The following is a 26,554-nucleotide window of genomic DNA, read 5'->3' as shown; positions in this document are numbered from 1 at the left end:
GGTCAGCGGAGAATGGCCAGAATGGTTCGAAAGGTTACGGTAACTCAGATAACCACTCTGTACAATTGTAGAGAGCAGAATAGCATCTCAGAATGCACAACATGTCGAACCATGAGGCGGATTATTCTACAACAGCAGAAGGCCATGTTGTGCTCAGTGAGTGTATATTGAAGGAAATTCAGCTAACAAGTATCCAGCCAGGGGCGTAGCAGTCATTTTAAAAGTGGGGGGGACACAGCTGTCAGTAGGTGGCTCGCACAGACCCAACACTTACAGTACAGTATTAATATATTACTGTATATATTAATATACAAGTATGATATAAGGATTATATTAATATATACATATTATTTACTTTTAATATTTGTTGTATTTTAAATATTTAAGTATTGCAAAATAATTAGTCCAAAAATAAAGGGCATCTTGTGGACCTCTTGCTTCTGTTTCACACATGACAATAAATGACCACGCTCAAGCTGGTCCTAAATAAATTATTAAAAAAATTACAATACTGACAATTGTGCATGCGCGCTATTACATTTTTACTCTGTGCTTGTGCATTGTAGGATTTAAATGTATCCAAGTGGCTCGAGTGTTTTGACTACGTTCACCAAAATTCGTTCAGATCCATGTAATGATTCAGTGACTATTTCTGGTAATGCCAGAAGTTGATGACAAATGAGTGTCTTGTGTGAAATTAGTTAGTCACTGAATCAACGATCAAAAGAAAATCTGAATCCTTTAAAATGTGTGTTTACAGACCTACAAAGAGGTCTACAGACCTTTGGTAGAGGTTTTAATCATCATAAGAACTAAGCAAATCTGTCATTTCCCTACAGTTTGTGAGTTGCTGAGCATAACTTGTATCAAAAGTCAACAATAATCGTTTTATAATAACGTCCGTACGTTTTCATGCATAAAATAACTTGTCGACATATCAAGTATTCCAAGAACAAAGCAGACCTATCTTTTTTCCTACAGTTTGATGACTGCACACCAACATAGAGTTAAAAAACATATTTAACACAGATCTATAATCTGCTTAAATTGGCAAAAAGAACCGATCAAACTATTACATAATGTAAAAAACTTAATGAAGACTCAGGTGCCGATATATACTCCACTTACAATGTGTTCTTAAAAGAAGGATTGTCCTTTGTTTTTGTTTTTCTGCAGTGCATTTCACCTAATGCTGTCAATTAAGAATGATGTGCCGATAAATAACTCGCTTATGTGTTCCTCATTTACATTAATGCATTTGGCAGACGCTTTTATCCAAAGCGACTTACAGTGCAATTATTACAGGGACAATCCCCCTGGAACAACCTGGAGTTAAGTGCCTTGCTCAAGGGCACAATGGTGGTGGCCGTGGGGTTAGAACCTGCAACCTTCTGATTAATAGCCCTGTGCTTTAGCCACTACTCCACCACCACCACTCCTCATCTCTTGATTATTCATTTAGTTCAGCATCAATGCTGAAAAAAACCAAAACATGGATAAATGAGCATTGTTGAAAGCAACGTTGTTGAAATGAACGGAGCCACATTAATTAGACTGTCTGACTGATGGCCAATTACATAAGGGTTCTTTCGGCTCATGAAACTCACCTGTGATTGGCTGGATTGTCACTCAATCAGCCCAAAGTAACAAAATGCAAAGAATACTGTATGCAAATCCATTATTTGGACTCAGTATGGGTGTAGCTTGGAAAAGTGCAGAGGATGAGCAGGGGATGAGTCCCCCACATCCCCCGCAGCTGCTAAGCCCTTGTATCAGCATATGGGAACTCCTTCAATACTGTTTAAAAAACATTATAGGATGCACCTCATATATTTGGTTGACATTTTTGGTCACTACAAAATGTCCAAACTTCCATTTGTGTTATTTTATAGTTTTGATGACATTGCTATGATTTTAAAATGTGGAAAATAGTAATAATATTGAATGAGTAGGTGTACTGTATTCATTCTTTTCATTGTTAGTGTGCAGTCATGTGCAAACATGCAATGGGTGACAGTTGAGCAAATGACAAATATTTGATTCTCAGCCAGTCAGCACAAATGCCATATCGATAAATGAGTAATGACCAAAAACTTTCTTAACAATTCTTGTTCTGTATGCACTTCCTTGTGAAATGTGCATGATACGGGTTTAGAAAATTCTAACAATCACGAAATTAACTTATTCTGCAAATATTTCACAAAAGGTGGACTTACCTCTTCCACTTCGGCCCACAAAGCGCAGATCGTTGAAGCGGGCCACCTGGTTCTTCATGACACCTGAGGCATTCCTGAGCTCAGCTGAATAATTCTCATCATTCCCAGCCATCACTGTGACCACCGTCCCATCAGAAACCTCCCCAAGGGCCACCACCTGCATAAAATACAATGGCCACAGAAAAGAAAAATGAGGTCTGAAATAAATCTACCAAAAAGAAAACATAAAATTGACAATTCATGCATATTTTCCAGAGCTCTATTAGTGTTCATGATATTTTTGTTCTATAGGCTATGCTTATGCTGCGTGTTTGGTTGTCATCATCATTAAATTTATCTTACATTTGTAAAACCTGGCTTACATCAAATTCAATAAATTACAGTCAAAATATCAGACACCGTGTGTTGCACTAAAGGGCAGATATGCATATGATCTTGCAATTTTTGCTATTTCATCATTACCAGCTAATATGCCAATTACCTAGTTAAACACACCTGCACAGGCATGACCAAAAACATAAGAGCCAAGAGCAACGATTCTACTGCAGGCCAGTTACACATCAAACACTGAATATGTCAGAACAACTTAATATTTTATTTTATGAAAAAGAACATTAATGTTGTTCAGGTGTAATATTACGAGGAAAAGGGGCTGTTCACATACTCAATACAGTTTGTTTTGGGCACGATTCATTTAAATCGACTCAGGAAAGCACGATAACTAAAAGCATAACTATATGCATCACAAAGTTAGCTTAATTGACTGAAATTTATAAAATGATGTCAATTTCTGATTAAAAATGCAATTAAAGCTGAATTGTTCCTATATGGATAGAGAGAAAAAATGAATAATAAAATAATATATTTTTTAATTAATTAATTTAAAATAATTGTTCCATAGCAAATACAACATTTTACACTTAAACAACGCTCTGTTAAAATGTTTTGGTGAATTATATAATTATTATTGTAGTTTAAATATAGCAGTTTTTATTAATTAGCCTTTTGAATGATTTTTTTTATTGTTTTCTTATTTATCAAGTGCAGCCTTCATTAGTGTTAAAGCTGACTGTATAAGCATCATATTTTTCACTTCATGAGTTGACACAAAATCTAACATATAACTATAATCCAAACACTTTATATTGTAGTTGTTGGATAATATTATATATTCTAGTATATTGTAGAGTCCATGTTACACATATAACATATCATTCTAATAAATTAAGCTACTGATAAAAATAGCTACCTGTAACTATGAAAGTGACATAACTATACATAAGCAGACTATTAGGCCTACTCGATAATTACTAATTTAACCAAAATGTAACATTAAAATTTATGTAAAGTTTGACCAGTGCGTATTTGCGCGCATGCATATAGTCATGTGTTTACCAAACAACCCATCTCCAAAATGAAGCATAAAAACAAGTTCGTACCTTAAAAGCAACTGGTAGGGTTTTATTACATCTCCAATGAGAAGGCAGAACCGAGCAGAGAAAGTTTGGACTGTCGGTTCGGACCAGTTCGGCGGGGTGGTCGGCGATGATCTCGGCCATGGAGCGGTTCTCTTGCGCACGGAGTCTTGGCACCACAGCGCTATCCTGCTGCTGCTGCTGCTGCTGTCCCGCGCTGGAGTTCACATCGTTCATTTTCACCGATACCGGCGGACTGAACCTCCGTCCGGCGCTGGGATCTACGGGAATGCGCATCACAACAGTCTAATTTAGCCAAAGGGAGGTAAGACGAGCCAGACAGCCCTAAAGACCAAAGAGTCTCTCCTTTGCTGTGAGTCCCTCTCCGTACGCGCAACGCTGCCAGTCTGCGATGTGATTCGGAAGTGCTGCGGATTACAAGCACGCAACCAGACTTCAATTGGCGCTTTGTGCGCAGTCGTCATTAACTACGCTTTCAGTATTAAAAGGCGCTTAATTCACCGTCGCGAGTAGAATTTGAATGGTTTGTTTAGCTTTCCAAAAATGTTTTCAGATTGCGTCGATCTAATCATAACAGATTAGACAGATGTCGGAAATAATTCGGAAAACCTTTAAGTGCCACAATTCGGACTGAAGCGCACTGGTGTGCAGTCGCTTTCAGTGAATAAAAAGTGGAATTTTAGAACATATAAACAGTCTCTATTATATTAACATTGATAATAATAAATAAAACGTCATGTTTGTTTGATATTTTGTCTCTGGTACGCATCAGTGCAGTCCTTTGAAATTGTGCTACTCCTTGGAGAGCGCATGCATCACAAGATGAAAGGAGCTCAGGAGGCGAAATGTTTGTTGCTTCCAATGTGGTTGGACTTTGAAGATATAGGGATTTCTTTTTTGTGGTTCAGATAGTTCCAGAATCATGCTATCATTACACCGATGCCACTGGGACACGTGCTGTCCCAGTCAAATCATAAAAATCATAAATCATAAAAAGTCATTCTGAGCATTTATCTCCATATAACTTGTAAAACTGCACGGTTATTATGGAGTATCAGGTATGATAGAAAACAGGACACATTGCCTCTGCGAGTTTCAGACCACTTGGATTTTCCAATTGCTGAATAGATTAAAGGACTGAAAATGTAATATCATTTACATGTTTTCCCTCAAATATGTCACGATACTTTTTTTCTGTGCACAATGGCAATGGAATATGCACACAAAGAAATGAAAGCCACATATGGTGATTTTAAGGAGAACTTCACAGTGCTGAACTGCAATGAACATGTTGAGTTTTTAAGAGACTGGAGAAAAGATACCTGCATGATTTGAAATTTAAAGAGGACTTTTTTTCCACTCTATGGTGTAGTTGTCTCACTTTTTACTCCAGTTAATATTTTTCAAAAGCAGGTTTATTTTTGAAATGTAGTTTCTGCATAGGTACAAAAGAAGCTTTTGATCATTTTTACCATTATTGCCCTTGAAAAAAAAGATACAGTTCACTGAACACATGTTGTGCCAATAGCGAGGCATATTGTTACACTTCATGGGGTAAGTTGTCACAGTGGAACCTGCCAGTAAACCAGTGGCATTGGTTTCGTGTGATCATTGTGGGGTGACAGGGGAACATGTCCCCACCATCACAACCATCTAAAATAAATCTACGCCTGCATTAAACAGCCTATTGACTTTTCAAAAAACTTTAAAAAGTAAAAGAATTATGAGGCACAAAATGATTCATGAAAAAAAGGAAAAAGTAACATACAATATACAAAATCTAAAAACTTTGTGTAGTGTTAAATGTTGTTATTGATAAACTGTATAATTTATGACATTTAAAACATGTTACAACCTGCCCTGATACAAATCTGACAACATACCCCGACCTGATATCTATCTATATATATATATATATAATACACACATTTTATTAATATACCGCATAAAGTTCAGAATGAATAGGTGACAATTTTAACACCCTTTGTGTAAAGTTTCTTTTGACTGAACAGTGCATCCATTTACTTATGATCTAATGAGTATGAAAAGACAATGGATTACTGTAAAAGTACAGTACATGGACTCTCTCACTAATACTGTAGATGGCAATCTCTTCCACTGACTCGACCATCTAGGGATTAATCCAAGTCATAAGTGTTTCAGAATGTTTCACACATTAAAAAAATATATCCAAATAATGAGACCATCATTTTGACTGGAATGCATGAATAACCAATAAACAAAATAGGATATAAACAAGGCATCTAATTATTCTTGGCAGAACTGTTTGATAACAAGCATAAACCAGTAGGCTAGAAGTCAAACAAGTGACAGCTGTCAATCAAAATTCTTTCACGTTTGTTTTTTTCTTCTTTCGGTTTTTTAATTTTATTGTAGTAGTTCAGAGGAAGAGAAATGAAAAGATGCTTAGAACTTGTTTCTGAAGAACAAAGAAGAAAGAAGTTGTAATTTGAAGCCAATGCAAGAAATTTAAAATATGAGGTAGTATGTATAAATTTATATCTCAAGTAAAGATCTTTAGATAAGTATACTGCCAGTGAAAAATTTAGACACTCCTACACATTCTTTAATATTAATATTCTTTTAATATTTTTAATACTTCTTATAGAATTTTTTTTTTTTTTTTCAACTCATACACTGGCATATTATGCAACAAAGAGTGCTGAATTAAGCTGATTTTAGTAACAGATCTACATATACCTGTGTAAAAATAGAACCATGATGCTGCCATCATTCTAAGGTTATTTGTTTGACCTGTAGTTTGCTCCAAAATCATTGGAGAAATTTCACATTTGAACCCCCTCTGCAAAATAATGGATTACTCTGTAAATATTGGTTTGATCATCATTTATGTATTTCTTTCACCAATAAAATTATATTATAATAATAATAATTGAGCTGGGGACCCATCTGGGAACCCATAATAATTGAGCTGTAGACCCATCTATTTAAAATAAAAAATTAAATGTGGCTTTGTAAAGAAATTAAAAGGCATTCACAAGTTATATCTAAAACTCATAAGATTTAAGCAATAATGAGGTACAAATTCATTCAAGAGTTACCAAACTTTTGATTGGTAGTGTAAGTAGGCCTGCTTCTCATACAAGATGTTATCAGTTAGTTAGCATGAAAACAGTCAAACAAAAGCAACAGCAAAAATCCAAAAGTGATGATTATGGACTGAGAGCTTGTTTAAAAACACAGATTCATAATTAAATTTTTTGAAACCCACAATGAAAGCTTGAAAATGGTGCAAACATCTTTGTACAGCTGAATGGGCCTGATATTTAATGTATAAAAGTTTTGCAGGGTGGCATGAGTGGATGGTAGTGGTCTCTTGGGCACAATGTGTGTGTGTGTCTTGTATGTGGGAGGATTAGAAAAAGTTTCAAGAAGCACTGACATGCATCTGGCACATCGTTAAGGCAAAAAGGAAAAAAAAATTAGCTTGAGTTATACAAGTCTCAACTGAATTACACTCCCTCTCCGTTTGCCCCGTGCAGCAAAAATATGTTCAAGATTGGCTGCCATTAATAAAGATCAATTTCCAATTTATAAAAAAGATAAATCAGAGTAGCTGCAATGAAAGTCACAGAGGTATTTAACACATCCAGGCAAAAATTACCCTGTGTATTATTCAAACAGTCATGGATTTCAGTTTTGTCTGATTATTGCCCACTCAATCACTGATTTGTTTGGGAAATAAAATAAATCTTGTTGGAAAAGGAGATGATTAATATTTTTCTTTCGGAGACAGTCATGGTATTAATGCCTTGCAGATGGACACCAAACATTCCGCTCTCGTGTGTGATCAATCAGTGAGAATCGTGGCAATCAATAAAACAATGGTGCAAATAAAACTTAATAAGAGAAACAAAGCGACTGTCGACATGTCCAAACAGAGAGGCATGTTAAATCATATACACACAGAAAGATATCAAAGAGCATTAGTCACATCTGAATTCAATTTGCCGTATAGTATGGCCGCCATCTGCCAGCAATATCGGTGTGCAGAAAATGCACGTAATAATTTCACGTCCCTCACTTTGAGTCCTCGAGAGCAGCACCCTACCCACTTATATTTGGGCATCTCGTTTGATCTCCTAATGAGCCAAGAGGAGCCCACACAGCTGGCCATGATGTGCTACAAAGATGAGGGGTTAGAAGCCATCCACCGAGCAAGAACCTGGGATTACCCCGTGCTATTCTGAGTTTTTTGTCACCAAACACTCAAGCTAGATCAAATTCAGCTCAAACACTGATGATGTGATAAGCTGAATGTAACCGAACCCTTATCTGCTGATGGCATGACACGCTGAGCTTGTAACGGAGTTGACAGCGTAATCCAGTGCAGCTAGCTCATCAAACGGGCATTTGGATGAAGTGTATTGAAAGAGGTCCTGTCATGCCAGTTTCAACACAACCAGACAAGTATTCATGCAAACATCATCCAGCAACACTTTTCCCCCTTGATGGTGATCCATGTTGTATTGTAAGTGATGATAAAGGACAAAGAAACCATTGTTGACTGGTAATGTAAATATAAAGAGACACTGAGCTCCAGGGTTTTAATGACATCCAAATGACTCCAATTCAGATTCATAAAGCCCCGGGATTATGTAACTTGCTACATGAATGTTTTTCAATGCATTTTTTTTTCTCGTCCCGCATTCTTTCGTCAGTTGAGAGGAAAAGTACAGCCACTTAAGTCCCTGGATCAGGGCTCCATTTCACAGTGGTGCATTTTTGAGACACTTAATTATGGCTTTATATGTGGGGAGCAATTTGATGGGGTTATGGAGGCTTCCAATTTTAAATAGTTACTTTCCATCCTTGGCAGGCTTCAGGGAGAGAGAGCAAGAGGGATGGTGATGATTTGTACACCGAATCAGAATTCATACCCCTTACCTCATCAGGAAGACCTCCTTTCAAACCCTAGATTTAATCTGGAGACCATAATTGCTGTTTTGTCATTGACTGGTTGGTGACATCATTACTGCAGACCTTGAGGACTTTAAGGCCAGAGTTGCCAGAAAGGCAAAATATCTGCTTTACCAGAGCAAATTGTCCCTATGTTATGGTCATATTGTGTGTGGCAAAATGTGAGAAATTGGTAAAGGGTGGTGTGATTACCATATGGAGGTAAATATCCAGCATGCAGTTACATGGAGGCTACTTTGAAATTTTCACTTCATAAGCTACAAGCTAAAAACATGGAAGAAAGCTATTTGAAGAAGAAAATAGTTATATATTTATAGCAGGATTTGAAACGGGGTCTCCAGGATGGGAAACGGGCACACTAACGAGGAGGCTAAAGGCTACAGCCCCTAGTGTCAGTCGCTAGTGCACCTCTTGAGGCCGGGGGAGTGAGGTTTACACACTGCACAGCTACCTACAAGCTGGCTACAATTACACTTATATATATATATCCTTCTCGTGCCGCCAAAACAGCGCCAACCCACATTTCAGAATAGCATTCTGAGATGATATTCTTCTCACCACAATTGTACAGAGTGCTTATCTTGGTCTTGTGTTACCAGAGACTTTATCATTTCGAACCAGTCTGGCCATTCTCTGTTGACCTCTCTCATTAACAAGGTGTTTCCATCTGCATAACTGCCCTTCACTAAATGTTATTTGTTTTTTGCACCATTCTGAGTAAATTCAGACTGTTGGGTGTGAAAATCCCAGGAGATCAGCAATTACAGAAATACTCAAACCAACCCGTCTGGACCCAACATTCATCCATGCAATTATCTAATCAGCCAATCGTGTGGCAGCAGTTCAGTGCATTAAATCATTCAGACATGGGTCAGGAGCTTCAGTTAATGTTCACATCAACTATCAGAATGGGGAAAATGTGGTTTGGACTGTAGTGTGATTGTTGGTGCCAGACAGGCTGGTTTGAGTATTTCTGTAACTGCTGATCTCCTGGGATTTTCACGCACAACAGACTCTAGAATTACTCAGAATGGTGCAAAAAACAAAAAACATCCAGTGAGCGGCAATTATGCAGATGGAACCGCCTTGTTGATGAGAGAGGTCAACAAAGCATTGACAGGCTGGTTCAAACTGACGAAGTCTACGGTAACTCAGATAACCAATCTGTACAATTGTGGTGAGAAGAATGCGGGTTGTCGCTGTTTTGGCAGCACGAGAGGGACCTAAACAATATTATGTAGGTATTTTTAATGTTGTGGCTGATCAGTGTATATACATATTGATGATAAAAGTCAAAATATTAAATGCCATGAATCAATATTTCCTGAGTAATCAAATATTTTGTAGAGAGTTGTCAAAATGTAAATTTTCACCTATGCTATTGGAGCAAAGCTACAAGTAAAAAAAAAAACCTTAGATAGGTGGCATCATTACTTTATTTTTACTAAGAGATTACTATTATTTAAATAAATCATAATATCCTACTATATAATTAAATCCCAGTGATATGGGGCTCTCAATGTGGCTCAAAACCAAAAAGTGTTACATTTAACCCATTTTCAATGGTCGAAAACCAAATATGGGTTACAAGGTACAACGAAAACAAAGTCTGAAACAAGAAATGTACCTTTATTTTTTCACATAAAAAAATATTTTTGAGAGTCTGAAAATATTCCTAGATATATTTGTGTAAAAATAAAACAATGATGCTGCCACCTTTCTAAGAATTAATTTTTACCTGTAGTTTTGCCCCAAAGCACAAACATAGGGGTGGGGGTGATCGCCTTATAAGTGTTGAGGTGGTGTGTGTTCCCTCTATACTTTCCCCGCTATGCTGCTGGACCTGCGAGGATGCCAGTGTGTGCACACATGGAGATAATTGTGTACCACCTCTCTACTGCCCATTCCCATTGTGAGCCTGCTCTGAAGGATGGCCCTCAGAGGTAAGGTGACAATGACAAGTGCGAGGTGCATGCAAAAGCATTTACATTGTTGATGCAGTCAATTTGTTGATGTTATATGTTTCAGTGTCTATCCAAATTTACAAAAATGTATGTTTAAACGTTACGTACAAATAACTATGCATACTAAGAGATCAACCTGAAATATCAGGAAAGCAATGGTTTTGTATGTCAATGGAGTGGTTTTGGATGAGTGCTGTGTTCATTTTGGCAGTTGGGTCTGGAAAGTGTGTGTGTGTGTGTGTGTGTGTGTGGGGGGGTGGTCATGTGATGGTGGTGAAGGAGAAGTGGGGGGGCATATTTTTTGGTGGCTGCTACAAAGAAAATTTCCTTTTTGCTCTCATTGGCATGACTGTCTGCCGCCTCTAGCCTTCATGGAGGTCCTTAATTGAGATCACTTGTACATAAAAATAGGAACAGAATGGGAACTTCTGCGGCTTGTGAAGGGGTAAAGGGGGGAAATGGCTGGTAATATGTGACGAGGGCTCCCATTAAATATCCATTTAACAGTGAAGTCAAGTTTAAAGATGGAGGGCACTTGGAACTCTTTTGCCATGGCGTGGGCTATAAGTTTTATATTCCTCTCTGACTTCAAGTGATGTGTGTCTGTTGATTGTAGTATAAAATCAATGGCATCGTCAGTTGTGTACATGTGATTGTCTTTGGGTGGCGTAAAGTTAAACAATAAAATATTCTGATAAGCTTACTTAACTAAACTAGTCGGAACCTTTACCCAACACCAGGTGTAAACGGTTTGTGAAAGAACTGCTGTGACCACAGTAGACCAAGTGCATTACTCAGACACAATCCCATTGTGGGAAAGAATTTTTAATAGCAAATTTTATTTTGTTAATAAATTTGTGAGGGGGTTAGGGTGGAGGTTTTTTGCTATGTATGAAATTATTTGTACTAAAAAAAGAAGAAGTAAAAATAAAATGTATTAAAAATAAATAAATGAAATCCATATGGGTCTAATTAAAGTCATTGCATTCTTAATATGGCAGAATTTAAAGAAATATTCTGGGTTCAATATAAGTTAAGCTCAATCGACAGCATTTGTGGCATAATGTTAATCATAAACATTATTTTGACTTGTCTCTTCTTTTCTTTAAAAAAAGCAAAAATACGAGGTTACGTTTGAGTGTTTAAGGGGGTTTACAGCATTATGTCATTGTGGCAATGAAGTTGTAAAATTATAACTTCACACAAAAAGGTTAGTAAGCGATTTTATAACACAAAAATCAAGTTAATATGCATATTGTGTATGCTATGTAGCTATATCTTTGAAACAGTGAGCACTTTAATGTTTACGAATTGGCCCCATTCACTTCCATTTTAAGTGCCTCACTGTAACTAAGATTTTTTTTTTTTTATAGAAGGAGGTACAAGTCAAAATAATTTTTTGTGATAATCAACAGTATGCCAGAAATGTAAGCGCAGCGTAGTTCTAGCGGGAAGACTAGCTGCTGTACATCATTGCACCATTAGCTGGGTAATTCCCAGCCAATCACATGTAAGCCGTTGTTTTATAAGTCTGCTCACAATCTATCACATTGCTGTTTCAGTGTGCTAACACAGCAACCTCCTCCACTCCACCACCACCAGTTGAGTCCCGTCCTGCACGGGGGTAGGCTCCTCGCCCCTGCCTCCTATCTCCGGCAGGATATGACAGAGTACGATTTCTTCGGACCGCCAGACGGGGCCTACGCCAAAGAGAGACGTTACTTTTCTGTTTTATATTAATCAAATAAATGTCATCTTAAATTTCACTCAAGTCTGCAAGTCATGCTGTCAATTGAGCTTAACTGTATTGAACCTGGAATATTCCTTTAATGATCATCAATGCTCAACAATTATAGAAGTGAATCATCATCGTACCAAAACGTATAAAGTTTCACACTGAAAAATGACAAAAAGCACAAAAGCTAAACAGTTTGACTTTGTCTCAACATTTCAGTAACCATAAAAGTTATGCCACAGCCACACAAATATGTTTTTGTTTAAATACGCATTCATTTTGCTACGTTAATGCCTCTCATGCACATTATAACGCTGTTTTAGAACGTTTTTAATATAGTTGATGCTTGTCTGTGCTAGAGTATTAAAAGATGATCTGGGTTGCGTAAGACGCTCCTCAACAGATTGCAACCTGAAAACTACCTATTGAAATTCACAGATTTTAATGTGGGTATTTTAAAGACATTCGGTGGTCAGGGGCCTTCCTTCTAAATGTACAAGTTAAAGTGCATGTCCAATTGATATCTATTGTGAAATTGAACAATTGGGGATTAGTGATTTGAGTCGAGACTCAGAATAATCAAGGGATCAGTCTAACCCAGACCCACACAGAAGGCAAAGGGTCGGGTATCACCTCTTCACAAGAGTGTGCTTTTTTTGGACCTGATTAACCTTCAGAATTCCATCTCACACTTTTCCCTTCCGCTGTGGATCGCATTGGTATACTTCCTCTCTGAAACGGCCTGGTTAGTTGAAAAATATTTATAGTTATTACGCCGTTCTCATGTATCCACCGCCTGTTGGTTCTATTTTGTGTGCAAGCTAAAACTAACAGCAGATTTATGTGGGGGGATTTCACCTTGTCCCGCAGTAGATTGAGGATGATTTATTGGCTGTATAATGTGAACTACTGATGGACTGAGTAACCAGAGGACAACCCAAACAGGCAGGTATCCAAAAAGTGACTCGCAGGGGAGCTATCACCTAATACCTTCCTGCTTTACATAGCCCTGGCTTTATATCCCTGTTTGGATGCATGAGGGCTCATGCTCAGGTGTTTAAAAAAGTGTAGATGAAAAGAAAAGGAAAAAGTGGTAATATGACCAGTGTTGGGGAAGCTACTTTGAAACTGCAGTGATCCAAGCTACAAGCTACTCATAATTTAATGCAAATAAACTACAATCAAGCTACTCTTAAAAAGTATGCACAAATGTTACTAATAAAAACTATATAGAAGCAATTGGCAGGTGGGGCAAAATACTTTTAAAATACCTAATTTTTACATGATATAAATATAATTAATTTTTGCAATCCAGTATTTATCTGCCATAAAAATAAGAATAAAATAAAATAATTAACAGCAAGAACAGATACAATTACACAAAATTGACTGATCCCATTATTTATAAACAATGGTAGAAAGCCGGCAAACTGCTGTGTTAGATTTGACTGCTTAGACAACTAGCGCTAGGTAGCTTCTCTAAATATTGCTAAAAGATAATATAGAATAAAAATTAGCCTTCAGGTTCAAAGCTAGCTAGGTTTGGGTACACTTACCATTCAAATCGAGAGTTAATGGCAAATTGTCCATTGTTGCCAAATGTTTGCTGCAGGTTTACCACTACCGGTAAAAAACTGCATACTTCTGGCAAACATTTGTGTCGAATCACAAGCTCATTTGCATGTGAAAATAATGAGTGGCAAATTCATGGAACATTCGCGGCTAATTGCAAGAACTCTAAATATTTTTGTAAGGGTATTGCTAAGAACATAGCTAGTTATAATCCTTGAATAATCCAAAATATGACACAAAGCCATCATGAATACAGAAATATTCTTATAGACACTATATTTATAATGATATGAGTTAATTACACCTGTTATAAAATGCTTGCTGCAAACATTGAGTTGGAAATGATCCAGTCAGCTTTGTTGACGGAATCAGATGAAAGTGAAGCTCTCGGTTTTTGCCACTGTGATTTTGACAGCCAACAGCACAGCACATTTTATTTAGCTTAACCAGACAATTTAATGGTAACAGCTAACTTTTTGGTGACTGTTGGGTCAGCTAACTACAGGTTTGGTTTACGGTCTACGGTCTTTTTGCCACCACTTCCATCTGTGAGGCAAGCAGTGATGTCAATAATGAAAAACGGCATTGTTTACCTAAAAAATGCACTATAGTAAAAACGTAAAAAGGAAAATACAGTATAGGGACTTAATGAATCAGTGAAATTAATCTGTGAATCACATTTAATGAACAGATTTTGGGGAAGAAAACTGTTCACTGCTTCAGTTAACTCATTCTCAATGAATTGATTCATTTTAACAAAATATTGTCCAAACGAATCGATTCACAGTAATGAATCTGACTTTCCAATGCTATTGCTTTGGATCATTTGCTTGTAAATCACTGTGGAGGCGAGGGCGTGGTCGAGCATCCATCTGGTAAGAGAGTAAGCGGTAAGTGTTCACACCAATTGCTGGTAATTGCTTGTTTCTGTGTTCGCAGTGAGAGACTGTGGAAATAAAAAGGGGCCAGATCTCAGTGTATGGAGAGAGAGAGTGAGACAGACACCCGAAGCTGTTTGTGTGTTACCTGCTGTCGTGGGAGCTACATATTTGCGCTTAATGCGAACATGTTTTTGTTTTGTGTTTAATAAACAGTGACAAAAGAGTTGGAAACGCCGTCTCCCGCTTAATTCCACTGAACCCGTTACAATCATGTGCAAAATACAATGTGTCGAAAAAACTGGCTCGCATTTCTTGCAATATGATCTACATTTTGGAAAGATGTGCATCACTGAAAAAGTTATGATAACTTGAAAACAACTGAGATGCTGTCAGGCTGCTGAAAATGTTGACTCCTTCATAGCGTCACTACTTTTAGTGTCTTGAGGCAGTGGTGGCTCAGTGGTTGAGGCTCAGGGTTACTGACCAGAAGGTTGGGGGTTCAAGCCCCAGCACCACCAAGATGCCACTGTTGGGCCCTTGAGCAAGGCACTTAACTCCAGGTTGCTTCGGGTTGATTGTCCCTGTAATAAGTGCACTGTAAGTTGCTTTGGATAAAAGCGTCTGCCAAATGCATAAATGAAAATGTAAATCACTGGAGTTGCTTTCTTTTGAACGTAAACCTTAGGAAAGGGTAAAGATATAACCTGGCCATATGTGCACAACAGATATAAATGAATTATTCCAGCATGTCAAAATCTGTGGAACCAGGTGGTTTGCTTGGCTTCTGGTCTGATATTTTCTTGAATAAAAATAAGGCTGACATTGTTTGCGCAAAAGTTAATCATTCTCATAATTAAATGATCCTATTCTTTCTAGACATTTCAAATAGAGGTGCTCATTCCCAAAGCTTAGGTGAAAGTGGTAATACAACCCCAAAACTTTACAAATAAGTTTAGTCTTCACAGTCTCCGACAATGTTAATAGGCTGAATCCAATAGGTGGAGGGGGTAATTGAGAGAAAATGCTACTGTGAGAATGGGGTAATGATACTGCCACAATGTCTTTAGGGTTTGTTTGAGAATATTTCCTTTCTAAACAGACTCCAGTCTGCACGTAGTCCTTGTGGAATATATCCAACCTTTTTGAACTCTCTCACCCTTTTACAGCATCTACTTCACTTTAGCATGCAGATTGTATGAATATAAACGATCCTCAGTAGTTCCAAGGGTCAGAATTGCGCAGAAACGGCACAAACAACAGGTCATTCTAGTAAGTTAATCACACTTCTACACCAATTTAAAATGCTTAATGAAAACTTCAAATTGTACATCTTGAAACCAGCTAACATTTTCTGCATGTTGGTTTATATTCAGCTTCATCAACTGCATCTACAGTTTTAGCGTTCAGTTAGTGTTTGAGACCACATGAATAAATACATACATCAATATCATGTGAAACATACATTTCGGTCTCTGTAATGAGTATCACTGGTGTGGTTGCCACTTGCCTTAAACGACATTGAGGTTGTCAATGACAATAATTAATATTCTGTATGTGGCGCTTACACCATACTTTTCTCATGGGAAAATACTGTGCTTTCTCATTGTCGGGCAGTAGCGGAGAATTCCCGTGGATTTTTCACCGGAGAGACAGTTAATCTTCAACTGCTGCACAGGCGTCACTCTCGCGCAGAAACTCAGCAGGCAACAGGTAACTAAAATTGCTTTTCTACATGTTTCAATGCAAATTGAACCCCTTCATCTTAAGGGGAAACCAGCTTACATTAGCTGAATGTTGGTTTATGTTCACTTTTCCGCTTCATCAAATGATTTTAGTAGTTCACCCAAAAATGCTATTTTTCTTGTCATTTGGCCTTCTCACCACTCATGCCTTCTCAGACTTCTATGACTTCTGTGGAACACAAACCAAAATTTCCACTCAAGTCATATGGATTACATTGATGTTGCCTTTATGGATCTTGAAAGTTTTTTAACTTCACTGACTTCCATTATATGAACAAAAACACATCATATATATATATATATATATATATATGAAAAATCTTTGTTTGTGTACTATATTATAAATATTATAGTCCTGGCAGATCTACAACTATAACTGAAAGAATAGTCAACAGAGGTTTTCAAGGTAATAATAAAAAAAAAGAGGTAGGAAACACATTTGGATGACATTATTCATATTTTTATAGCACCATTTTAACATGGTTCAACAACAGTGGTTGAATAGCTGTGTGCTTCAAATGAAAATGATCTCATCATTTACTCACCCTCATGCTATCCCAGATGTGTATGACATTCTTTTTCTGCTGTACATTTTTTAAGAATATCTCAGCTCTGAAGGTCCATACAATGCAAGTGAATGGTGACCAGAACATTGAAAGTACAAAAAGCACATAAAGGCAGCATAAAATATGTGTAGGTCCTACATATCTGGGATGGCATGGTGATGAGTAAATGAGAGAATGTTTATTTTTGGGTGAACTATCCCTTTAAGAATCACTTTTCTTTTTACTCTGTAATTATTGATTTTGAGGATATTTAATTGCACAAATAAATACAATGGAAACTGTTAATATACATTTTGACAAAGATTATTTCTATGCGTTTTGGAATAGGAGCTTGACCCAGCACAGAAAGAAGCAGATGCCATCAATGTTTTGGAGCAGGAAGACAGAAAGTTGCCTTTCAACCCACTGGATTGTCCTTGAAAATGTGTTGGGGACATTTGTTAAAACTTGGGTCAGTGCACTGACTTTTTGGGCTACTTTGTGCCCTACACATCAGCTACCCAAAGAACACTTTTTCTCTCTTTTTTGAGGTCATACAGTAAATGGGGTTGCATCTTTATGATGGCAAGGTCTGGCCAAATTTAAAAGATCTTTTGAATGAATGGTTTAATTTATAAATACAAACTGTTTCTGGTGGTTTTGTTACCGAATTAGTTCAGAGAGTTTTCTCCTACCTGCATATAATTCTGCAGCCCACTTGTTTTTTGTTTATCATCTTCATATTTTCCTGGTATTAATAATAATAATAATAATAATAATAATAATAGTCAACACTGCTGTAATGGTGTTTTCATTCCAGCTGCTGAGGGTGTAACAGTAAATTTGTCATCTTTCTCTCTTCTGACTGTTGTATCCATCTCTCTGGTTTTTTCTCTTTTGGAAAGCCTTGGAAATGTAATAGCAGATTTTTTTTTATTTTACACATAATACTTGTATGTGTAAAAGGCGATACTCTTTGGATACTTTGTTGGTTTTGTATTATTTCTGTTAAGAGAATAAGAAAATATGTGCAATGCTCTGAGTTTCAGGCTGGCAGCTGCAAGTTTGTTTACTCATGGTGGCTGCTGACTCTTCACGAGTCACATTACTTTATGCATCATACATGTTTGAGCAATCACAGATTGCAGCACCTCCCACAGTCCCTCTTTTCCCAAAAAGTACTTAGCCAAGAGTAGGAAATAAAAAGTTCTCTCTAGACGGCTAAGAGGAGCTATAGATCCGCATGTGTGAAAAAACGAGTAAAAGTAGCTAAAACAGGCTAGTTTTAGGTTAGTTCCAGTAATATCTACAGATATATTTCATGTATGACCAGGGGGCAGATTATGACTAGCAAGGGCCCTGGGGTCAATTTTGTTTTTCTTTCATTCTCTTTCTTTCTTTCTTTCTTTCTTTCTGTTCAACCTGTAAAAATGTCTAACTTTAAGCATTTAAACCTATTTTAAACTTTCAGACCATATTTTGTCAGACCAACATTATAGTTTGTCTCAACAAACTTTACATATCTAGTTTAATCAGAACTTTTGAACCACACAAAGTAAAATATCAATATTTTTTCCCCAACCACCTAAGCCAAGTTATTTTTTGTAATGCAGGGCAAAAATGCAGCTGTAGCAATTAATAATATAATAAACATTTTAGTTTGACACCTCTTTTATATAAAGAATAAAGCTTGACGATATAAACATATGAAATAATGGTAAAAATACTATTTTTCAAACCTGTTTAAATCTATTTTTCTATAACATAATTAAATTTAAAACACGTTGCTTGAATTCAATAAATACTAATTTTGAAAAATCAGTAACAATATGAATGTTATTGTTAATTTCACTTTATCAAAATCAGAAAAGATTTCAAATAAAAAAGATGAGTGCATCAAAATATTAATAATTTTACAAGATCTTCTACTTCCAGAAGAGCATTTCTATCAGGAAGACTTGCAGACTTGAGTGAAATTTAAGATTACATTTATTTGATGAATATAAAACAGAAAAGTAATGTTTTTCTTTGGCGTAGGCCCTGCCTGGCAGTCCTAAGAAGTTGTACTCGGAACCGTCATATCCTGCCGGAGATAGGAGGCAGGTGCGAGGAGCCTACCCCCGCGCAGGACGGGACTCAACTGGTGCTGGTGGGGTGGTGGAGGTTGCCATTTTAGCACATCGAAACAGCAATGTGATAGATTGTGAGCAGACTTATAAAGCAACTGCTTACATGTGATTGGCTGGGAATTACCCAGCTAATGGTGCGATGATGTACAGCTGCTAGTCTTCCCACTAGAACTACAGTATGCTGCGCTTACATGGAAACTTTCACTAGGCGGCATTACAAGATTAAAGAGTGGCTCCATCCATCCATCCATCGTCAACCGCTTATCCTGTGTACAGGGTCGCGGGGGGCTGGAGCCTATCCCAGCTAACATTGGGCGAAAGGCAGGGGACACCCTGGACAGGTCGCCAGTCCTAAAGAGTGGCTCATAAAATGTAATTAGAAGCAAGCAAGGCAAAAGGGTCCTATAAGAGGGCTGGGGACCCTCATAGTCACAGGGCCCTGTTGAGGGGGCCTTGTATAAGCTGTGGAGCCCACATATTTAAGCATATACAAAACATTTTTTCAAAGATGATGGGTCATGAGAGCTTACAGCCCAGGGCCCCTGGTTACTGGCCCCATTGGCCCAGTCCGTAATTGACCTATGTATATGACACATTGCAGATGTAACATTTATTATAAAGTGTATCATAGTCCAGTATTTTATCAAAAGGTGGCCAAATATGTATTCATAAAAGTCTGACCAAGCCTTGAATATCCACTTACCATAGAACCGCCTCTGCTGAGGATGCTTCCACCGCACTGAACCAGCTTTTGGCTGCCCATTCTCAGTCCACACAAGAGTGACACCCAGATTAAAATAGGACGGTATATAAAAATGTTACGGGTTCCAAAAGATTGAAATGATTAATGACTTTAGAACCAGTTTTCTCACAGCTGTAGTCTAGTACCTTGAGTATTTGCATCATGCAAAAGTAGGAGCAATTTTTCTTTAGCAGCTTGTTTGCGCCACATTTCGAAATCCAAATTATATCTAATTTAGGGTGTTAAAGAAAACTCAAAAGAATTTTAGCTCACAAAAGGAACATTTGACTGACTTCCCAAGTCCCAATGGGAGAATTTATATTATTGGTAATCGCAGCACTTTAGGGGCGATCCGCCTGCGGTTTGCCTGTGACATACCAATGCAATCTAGACATTTTCACAATTGAACAAAATTACTCTTTGGCATTTAACTGCAGAGATCTCAGATGTCTCAAAATCACTGCATTGTGTTCCACATTTTATTTAACCCTTAAACTGGAAGGGGTTAGACATTGATAAAGGTCTTACAGTGTAGTTCATTTAAAATGTTGCCTTTCAAGATATAATCTCCATTTTCCACACATCATGATAATTTGATGAACAATTTTTATTAAAGCAGAATTAATTTGTGCACCACTAGCTTCACCATCACAGATAGCACCCCAGAGCCACATCATTGCAACTGTTAGTTGAAATCAACATACAAATGGCTTACTTGTAGTTGACTCTGCTTATTAAGCTAGGATACGCAACAGAATTAAAAATAAATAAATCAAATAAAAATCACACATCAGCTTTAGTATCAAAGAAGGATGCGTTTATGACATTTTCCAATGAGAGATGTAGTGATTGGAAAAAAAACTATTTAATCTTAATTATACTCATTATGATAACAACACATTAAAGTTTAATTAAATCAACCTATTTTGCTTTGCTGATTAAAGTCCCTGGAGGCAGTTTAATTAACACTAATTACATATGTTTTTATGTATCTAGCCCCAGGTCTAGGGTGCCTGATCTTTATAAAACACAATTTTTACCCATCAAATGAAAATCTTGCACAGTAAAATGCAATACTGTGAAAACTTGCTCGCTCCATTTAATACAGTAGTCTTTTATTAATTCCCCTCAAGGAACTATAAATCAGTGGCTTTTAACTAGTGGGGTGGATAGCAGGCACAAAGAAAAAAACCCAATGCTAAATCCAAATAATTAAATGCAACTAACCATATAATTTTGCATAGTTAGGATAGCAGCATAAATAGGCTTAAGGTTTAAAAAGGAGGAGAAAATGCTTCCAATCTTTTCTTGTTGATGTCAAAGGCTGTCTATCCAATCAAACTCTACAGTATTTTGTGCACATTTTCCAATAGTCTAATCTATTGTAAAATGTGTCCATCGAAGCAAAAACTAGTTGAGAATCACTGCTATAAAGAATGTCTATCTGCGGTCATACAAAGAGCCTAATTAAAATAACAGTTCGCCCAAAAAATTCTCTCATCATATACGCAGCCTCATGCCATCACAGATGTGTATGACTTTCTTTGGAAGATTTCGAACGAAGATTTTTATAAAAATATCTCAGATCTGTTGGTCCATACAATGCAAGTGAATGGTGGCCAGGACTTTGAAGGTCCAAAAAGCACATAAATGCAGCATAAAAGTAATCCATACAACTCAATTGGTTAAATCCATGTCTTCAGAAGTGATATGATAGGTGTGGGTGAAAACAGATCAGTATTTAAGTCTGCTTTCACAAGCCCTCTTATGAGCGTTCACGAGAGGTCTTCTTTGATATTTTGGCGATTTGCATTCTTCATGCATATCTTCACCTACTGGGCAGGGAGGGGAGAGAAAGGAAGGGACAAAAGAAAAGAAAAACAAGAAATAAGTCATATTAGCCCAATCGCCCAGTAGGTGGCGATACGCACAAAGAATACCTCTCATGAACGCGCATAGGAAGGCTGGTGAAAGTGATGATTTATAGTAAAAAGGACATGTAAATGTATATGTTTCTCACCCACACCTATCATATCACTTCTGAAGACATGGATTTAACCACTGGCTTCATGTGGATTAGTTTTATGCTGCTTTTATGTGCTTTTTGGAAAGTTCTGGCCACTATTAATTTGCATTGTATGGACCAACATAGCTGAGATATTCTTCTAAAAATCTTTGTGTTCTGCTGAAGAAAGAAAGCCATACACATCTGGGATGGAATGAGGGTGAGTAAATGATAAGAGAATTTTCATTTTTGGGTGCACTATCCATTTAATTGATCAATAACAAATAGCTATGCGTAGACCCCAACCCACCAAGGGCAGCATACATGGCCACACGGTTTTGGTTTTGATACCTTTAGGTCAAGACGGACCGATTTGAAGGCAAACAGCAGTACAGTTCTTGCTCCGTTAGACTTGGGTTAACCGTACTATAATTTTGAGGCCTTGAGGAGTATCTCATCAGCTATTTGGTTGTTGTTTACCAGAGAGATAAATTCCACTGTCCCTGAAGTTGAAGGCCGCGGGCAGTGCGTAGGCTGAATGTGTTTATCAGTGGTAAAGTGTAGGTTTGGCATGAACTTGTGGCTAGTGTGTGATCACATATACAGTATGCAGGATTATTTTAAGGACAGTTTGAATTCAGATGAGAAAGGGAACCTGTTTGTTGATTAAGTTTATTTACTGTCCAACCAAATTTTGAATATTAGATTTTTACACTCCTGTTCCCTTTCTGAGAGAAACCTGAAACTGAATCTAAATAATATTAATAAAATAAAAGTGTAGTTATACTGCATTTTTTCTTTGCTCGGCAGAGTGCATTGAATCTATTAATTTTATTAGTATGTGCATTCCCTGTGGATCAAACCTTTCTGTTGTAAACACCATGCTTAAACAGCTGCAGGAACCTTATACATGGTTATAATAAATTTTTGATCTTGTGAAATTGCAGTCTAGTTATGATGTCAGTCAAACATATACAGTATGAGCATATTAAGGACATTCATATATTAGTGAAATTTGACATATTCATGCCTAATAACACTCTTTGGCATGCATGAATCCACTGAGAGAATGATTTTGTTAGTTTTTTGTACAAACAAGAATAACCATGTATAATGTTTCCCACCGTCTTTTGTGGACCATAATGAATGAGAGAACAGTAACACAAAAAGCGACATGGAAATTTCATTGGAGAAAACTGGTGGTCACAAATTATGAGATAATGTTCCAAAACCTAAAATTCTACCTATATAGAGTGATCCAAATCAGTAATTTATTAGGTTTCATTAAGGCTTAAGAGGCATTCATGCTGATAGCAATTCAAACTTTGATTCATCAACATCATAAAAGGAATGTTCCGGGTTTAATACAAGTTAAGCACAACTGACAGCATCATTTGTGGCATATTGTTAATTACCAAAAAATGTATTTCCAATTGTCCCTCCTTTTCTTTAAAAAAGCAAAAATTTGGCTTACAGTAAGGCACTTACAATGGAAGTTATTGAGGCTGTAAACCTTAAAATACTCACCGTCTCAAAAGTATAGTCACAAAACACAAGCAATATTGGTGTTAACATGATTTATGTGGGATAAAATCTTTTCTGTGTAAAGTTATATCCAATTTTACAACTTGACTACATAATGCTGTAAGCCTTAAACCACCGTAAAAATTACAATTTAATCAACTTTCCAGCTCAAATATTACACAAGTTTTAACTGAAGTATTTATGTAAGTGCTTTTATAAAATTATATGCATTTCTGCCTATAAATAGGCTCTATTTGCTTCCATTGAACGTGCTTTTTTTTAACTTCCTGAGACCCGAGCGTGACTGCTGTGTGAATATTCCATTTCCTTTTTTGATTTGTAACTAGTAGCAATAGTAGTAACTTGTGAAATTGTAAATAATACCAAGCTATAGAAAACTATTTTTTTAATCAAATTGTTTATATTTCCAGGAGTGTTGGTATTTCATGTTTTTGAGACGTTACAGGCCTTACATCAGAAATGAGCATAATTTGAATTAATTTAAATTATGCGTTGTGTATAACAAAGTCACAAGTTCAAAGAAAAAGGAGGGACGAGTTAAGAATCATTTTTTGTGGTAATAAACAGTATGCCATAAATGTATCCCTTTTTTCTATATTGCGGTATCCAACCATTTTAGGTGATGAATCACTGTCTATAATTCTATTGGTAGTCACCACATTACGTCACTGCTAATTTGTAATTTGCAACTTTGTTGCACCGCCAATTACCGCTCATGTCGCTGGAAGCCGACAACTCTCATTGAAAATGGAGTGGTGGTGGCGTAGTGGACTAAAGCACATCACTGGTAATCAGAAGGTTTCTGGTTCGATCCCCACCACCATTGTGTCCTTGAGCAAGACACTTAATCCAAGTTGCTCCGGGGGGATTGTCCCTGTAATAAGTGCACTGTAAGTCGCTTTGTATAAAAGCGTCTGCCAAATGCATAAATGTAAATGTAAATGAAAATGTAAAAGGAATGACTTCAAGTTGCTTTGACACTGCAAATCGCCATCAGTTTGAAGACCCTATCAGAAGGTAGCTGCCTATGTATACAGTAACAAGGCAGCTCTTTACCTTTTGGAGAGTCCATGTGAAAACATCTCACAATATGCTTTAAGATCCTCTGGGAAGTTTCTTGTTAAATCAGTGTTTTGATGTTCTCTGCCATTTTACTGCCTGAGAGAACAGACATTCTATTTCCCACATACACATCAAAACAACATGGAGACATGTACGCCACCAACAAATCAACTAATGTGCTGTAATTATATGTTAGCACTTTGAATTGTTTAGTATTTGTTGCTCATGCATATTCGTCCGTGCTATTCAAAGAACATTAAATAACATTTATAATTAAACTCAGGAGGAACTGCATTGCATTTGTTGAAGTGTAAAATATCAATTCAGTCAAACATAAACCTTATTCCAATTCCAATAACCCAGGCAGAAGCCATTGTCTGAAGTTCAATGATTTGTTATTGTAGACTTTATAGGGATTTCACTTTGAATACCCTCTGAATGTGTGTTCAGTAAAAGTGAATTGGAAGCTGAAATAAAGGGCTATGCTCAGAAAAGCATACTAACATTCACAAACCACTCGAGTAAGCAAATTAAGCTTTTCCAGTGTGATGAACAAACTGGAATCATAACCACAATTTTGAACATCTCTTCTTTTGACTCATCATTTGATTGGACTGCCAAAAGTTACAACATTACAACAAACACAAAATGTAATATAAATTGCAAAATTTCCAACATGAGCACTCGCGAAGGCTGTGTGTTAATTCTGAATGTTTTGCCATCGATATTTGGACCCAATGTGCAGAAAATTGCATGCACCATGCCTTTGACGTCACATTCCAGATACTACATTTGCAAAGAAGTACGTGAAAGAAAGCTGTTTTGGTCTCAGCGCTGTTGTGGTTAGCCTTAGGGAATATTCATGTAATTTATACTCAAATGATTCTGAAAATCAGATGTGCTATGACCTTTATGTTCTTGTTCCTGCGCAATGTGTTGCAACTGCATTCCCAGCTTCAGTCGCAGAAAGGAGCAGTTCCAGCAGAAAGCATACACTGATTTAGTCATTCGACTTTCTGTCGTTGATGTTTTTTGTGAGATCAGTCTAAAAATTCCAAGGTGATAACTGGACGCCACTTACACTCATGTCATGACAACAATTAAGCAACAATTTAGCACTTTTTCTAATGTTTATCATGGAATTAAATTTGCCTGGGCGATATGACAATATACAGTAAATCGTGGTGACAAATGATATAAAGTGTCAGTTATGGAGGACAAAACATGCAAAAATAATAAATAAATACATAAATAAATAAATGTAATAATAAGAAAATAAATAAAAGAATACATGTCTTGATAAAACAAATATAATTAATTTTTAATGAAAGATATTCCTGAATTTATTTTTGTATGACTTTTTTTCCTTTATTTATTTTCTCTTATTTATTATTTTTATTCTTTAAAACATTTTTTATTCTTTCATTTGTTTTTGTTTTTTTATTATTTATTTATGCATTCATTTATTTTTATATTTATTTATTCCCACATGTATTTATTTCTATATTTAAATATTCCCACATTTATTTATTTTTGTATTTATTCTTACATTTCTGTCTCTTGTATGATAATGATGTGGGCGTGTCCTGCATACCATTGGCTTATTGTAGATTGAAGCGTGTGCTCGATTACTCTTGACATGTTTTGATGTGACGTTAGGTCATAGCCATATTGTGTGTAAACTATAGCTATTTGTGGGGCTAAAAACATAAGAGCTTAAGACAATCCAAGATTTATTGGTTATACTACAATCACAAAATAAACGGAGAGCTGTTTCTTCAACAAAACCACAAAATTAGCAAGTTTCATAAATGATATTTGCTTGTGTATATAACTTCATATTTTGATGTCTGCAAATCCATAATAATGTTTTCTGTTGTTATGATTGTTCATTGTAAAAGATACAACCACGCTTCATTTCCCTGATCGTTTATGTATGAATACATCTGCAATAAAAAAATCTATAGCTAACGCTTCACCTATATCTAGAGAGTTCAGCAACTTGCGAATGAAGTCGG

General features: G+C 36.7%; 1 protein-coding gene and 1 long non-coding RNA gene across 2 annotated transcripts in view; one reads left to right on the top strand and one right to left on the bottom strand.

Annotated features, from left to right (window-relative positions):
• LOC127622315 (runt-related transcription factor 2-like) overlaps positions 1-26,554 on the bottom strand; it is an 81,100-nt gene that overhangs the window by 44,256 nt on the left and 10,290 nt on the right. Inside the window, exons 2-3 of the mRNA XM_052096385.1 lie at positions 3,656-3,912; positions 2,217-2,373 (exon numbers count right to left, since the gene is read on the bottom strand). Coding sequence (XP_051952345.1) covers positions 2,217-2,373; positions 3,656-3,912 — 414 coding nt within the window. The remainder of the gene's footprint in view (positions 1-2,216; positions 2,374-3,655; positions 3,913-26,554) is intronic.
• On the top strand, positions 15,901-18,796 carry LOC127622317 (uncharacterized). Its single transcript, XR_007967962.1, has 3 exons — positions 15,901-16,035; positions 16,381-16,476; positions 17,402-18,796. It is a non-coding gene; the product is annotated as an uncharacterized LOC127622317 (long non-coding RNA).

The sequence above is a fragment of the Xyrauchen texanus genome, chromosome 28 (assembly GCF_025860055.1).
Source record: "Xyrauchen texanus isolate HMW12.3.18 chromosome 28, RBS_HiC_50CHRs, whole genome shotgun sequence".
NCBI lineage: Eukaryota > Metazoa > Chordata > Actinopteri > Cypriniformes > Catostomidae > Xyrauchen > Xyrauchen texanus.
This window is presented reverse-complemented; position numbering and strand designations above follow the sequence as displayed.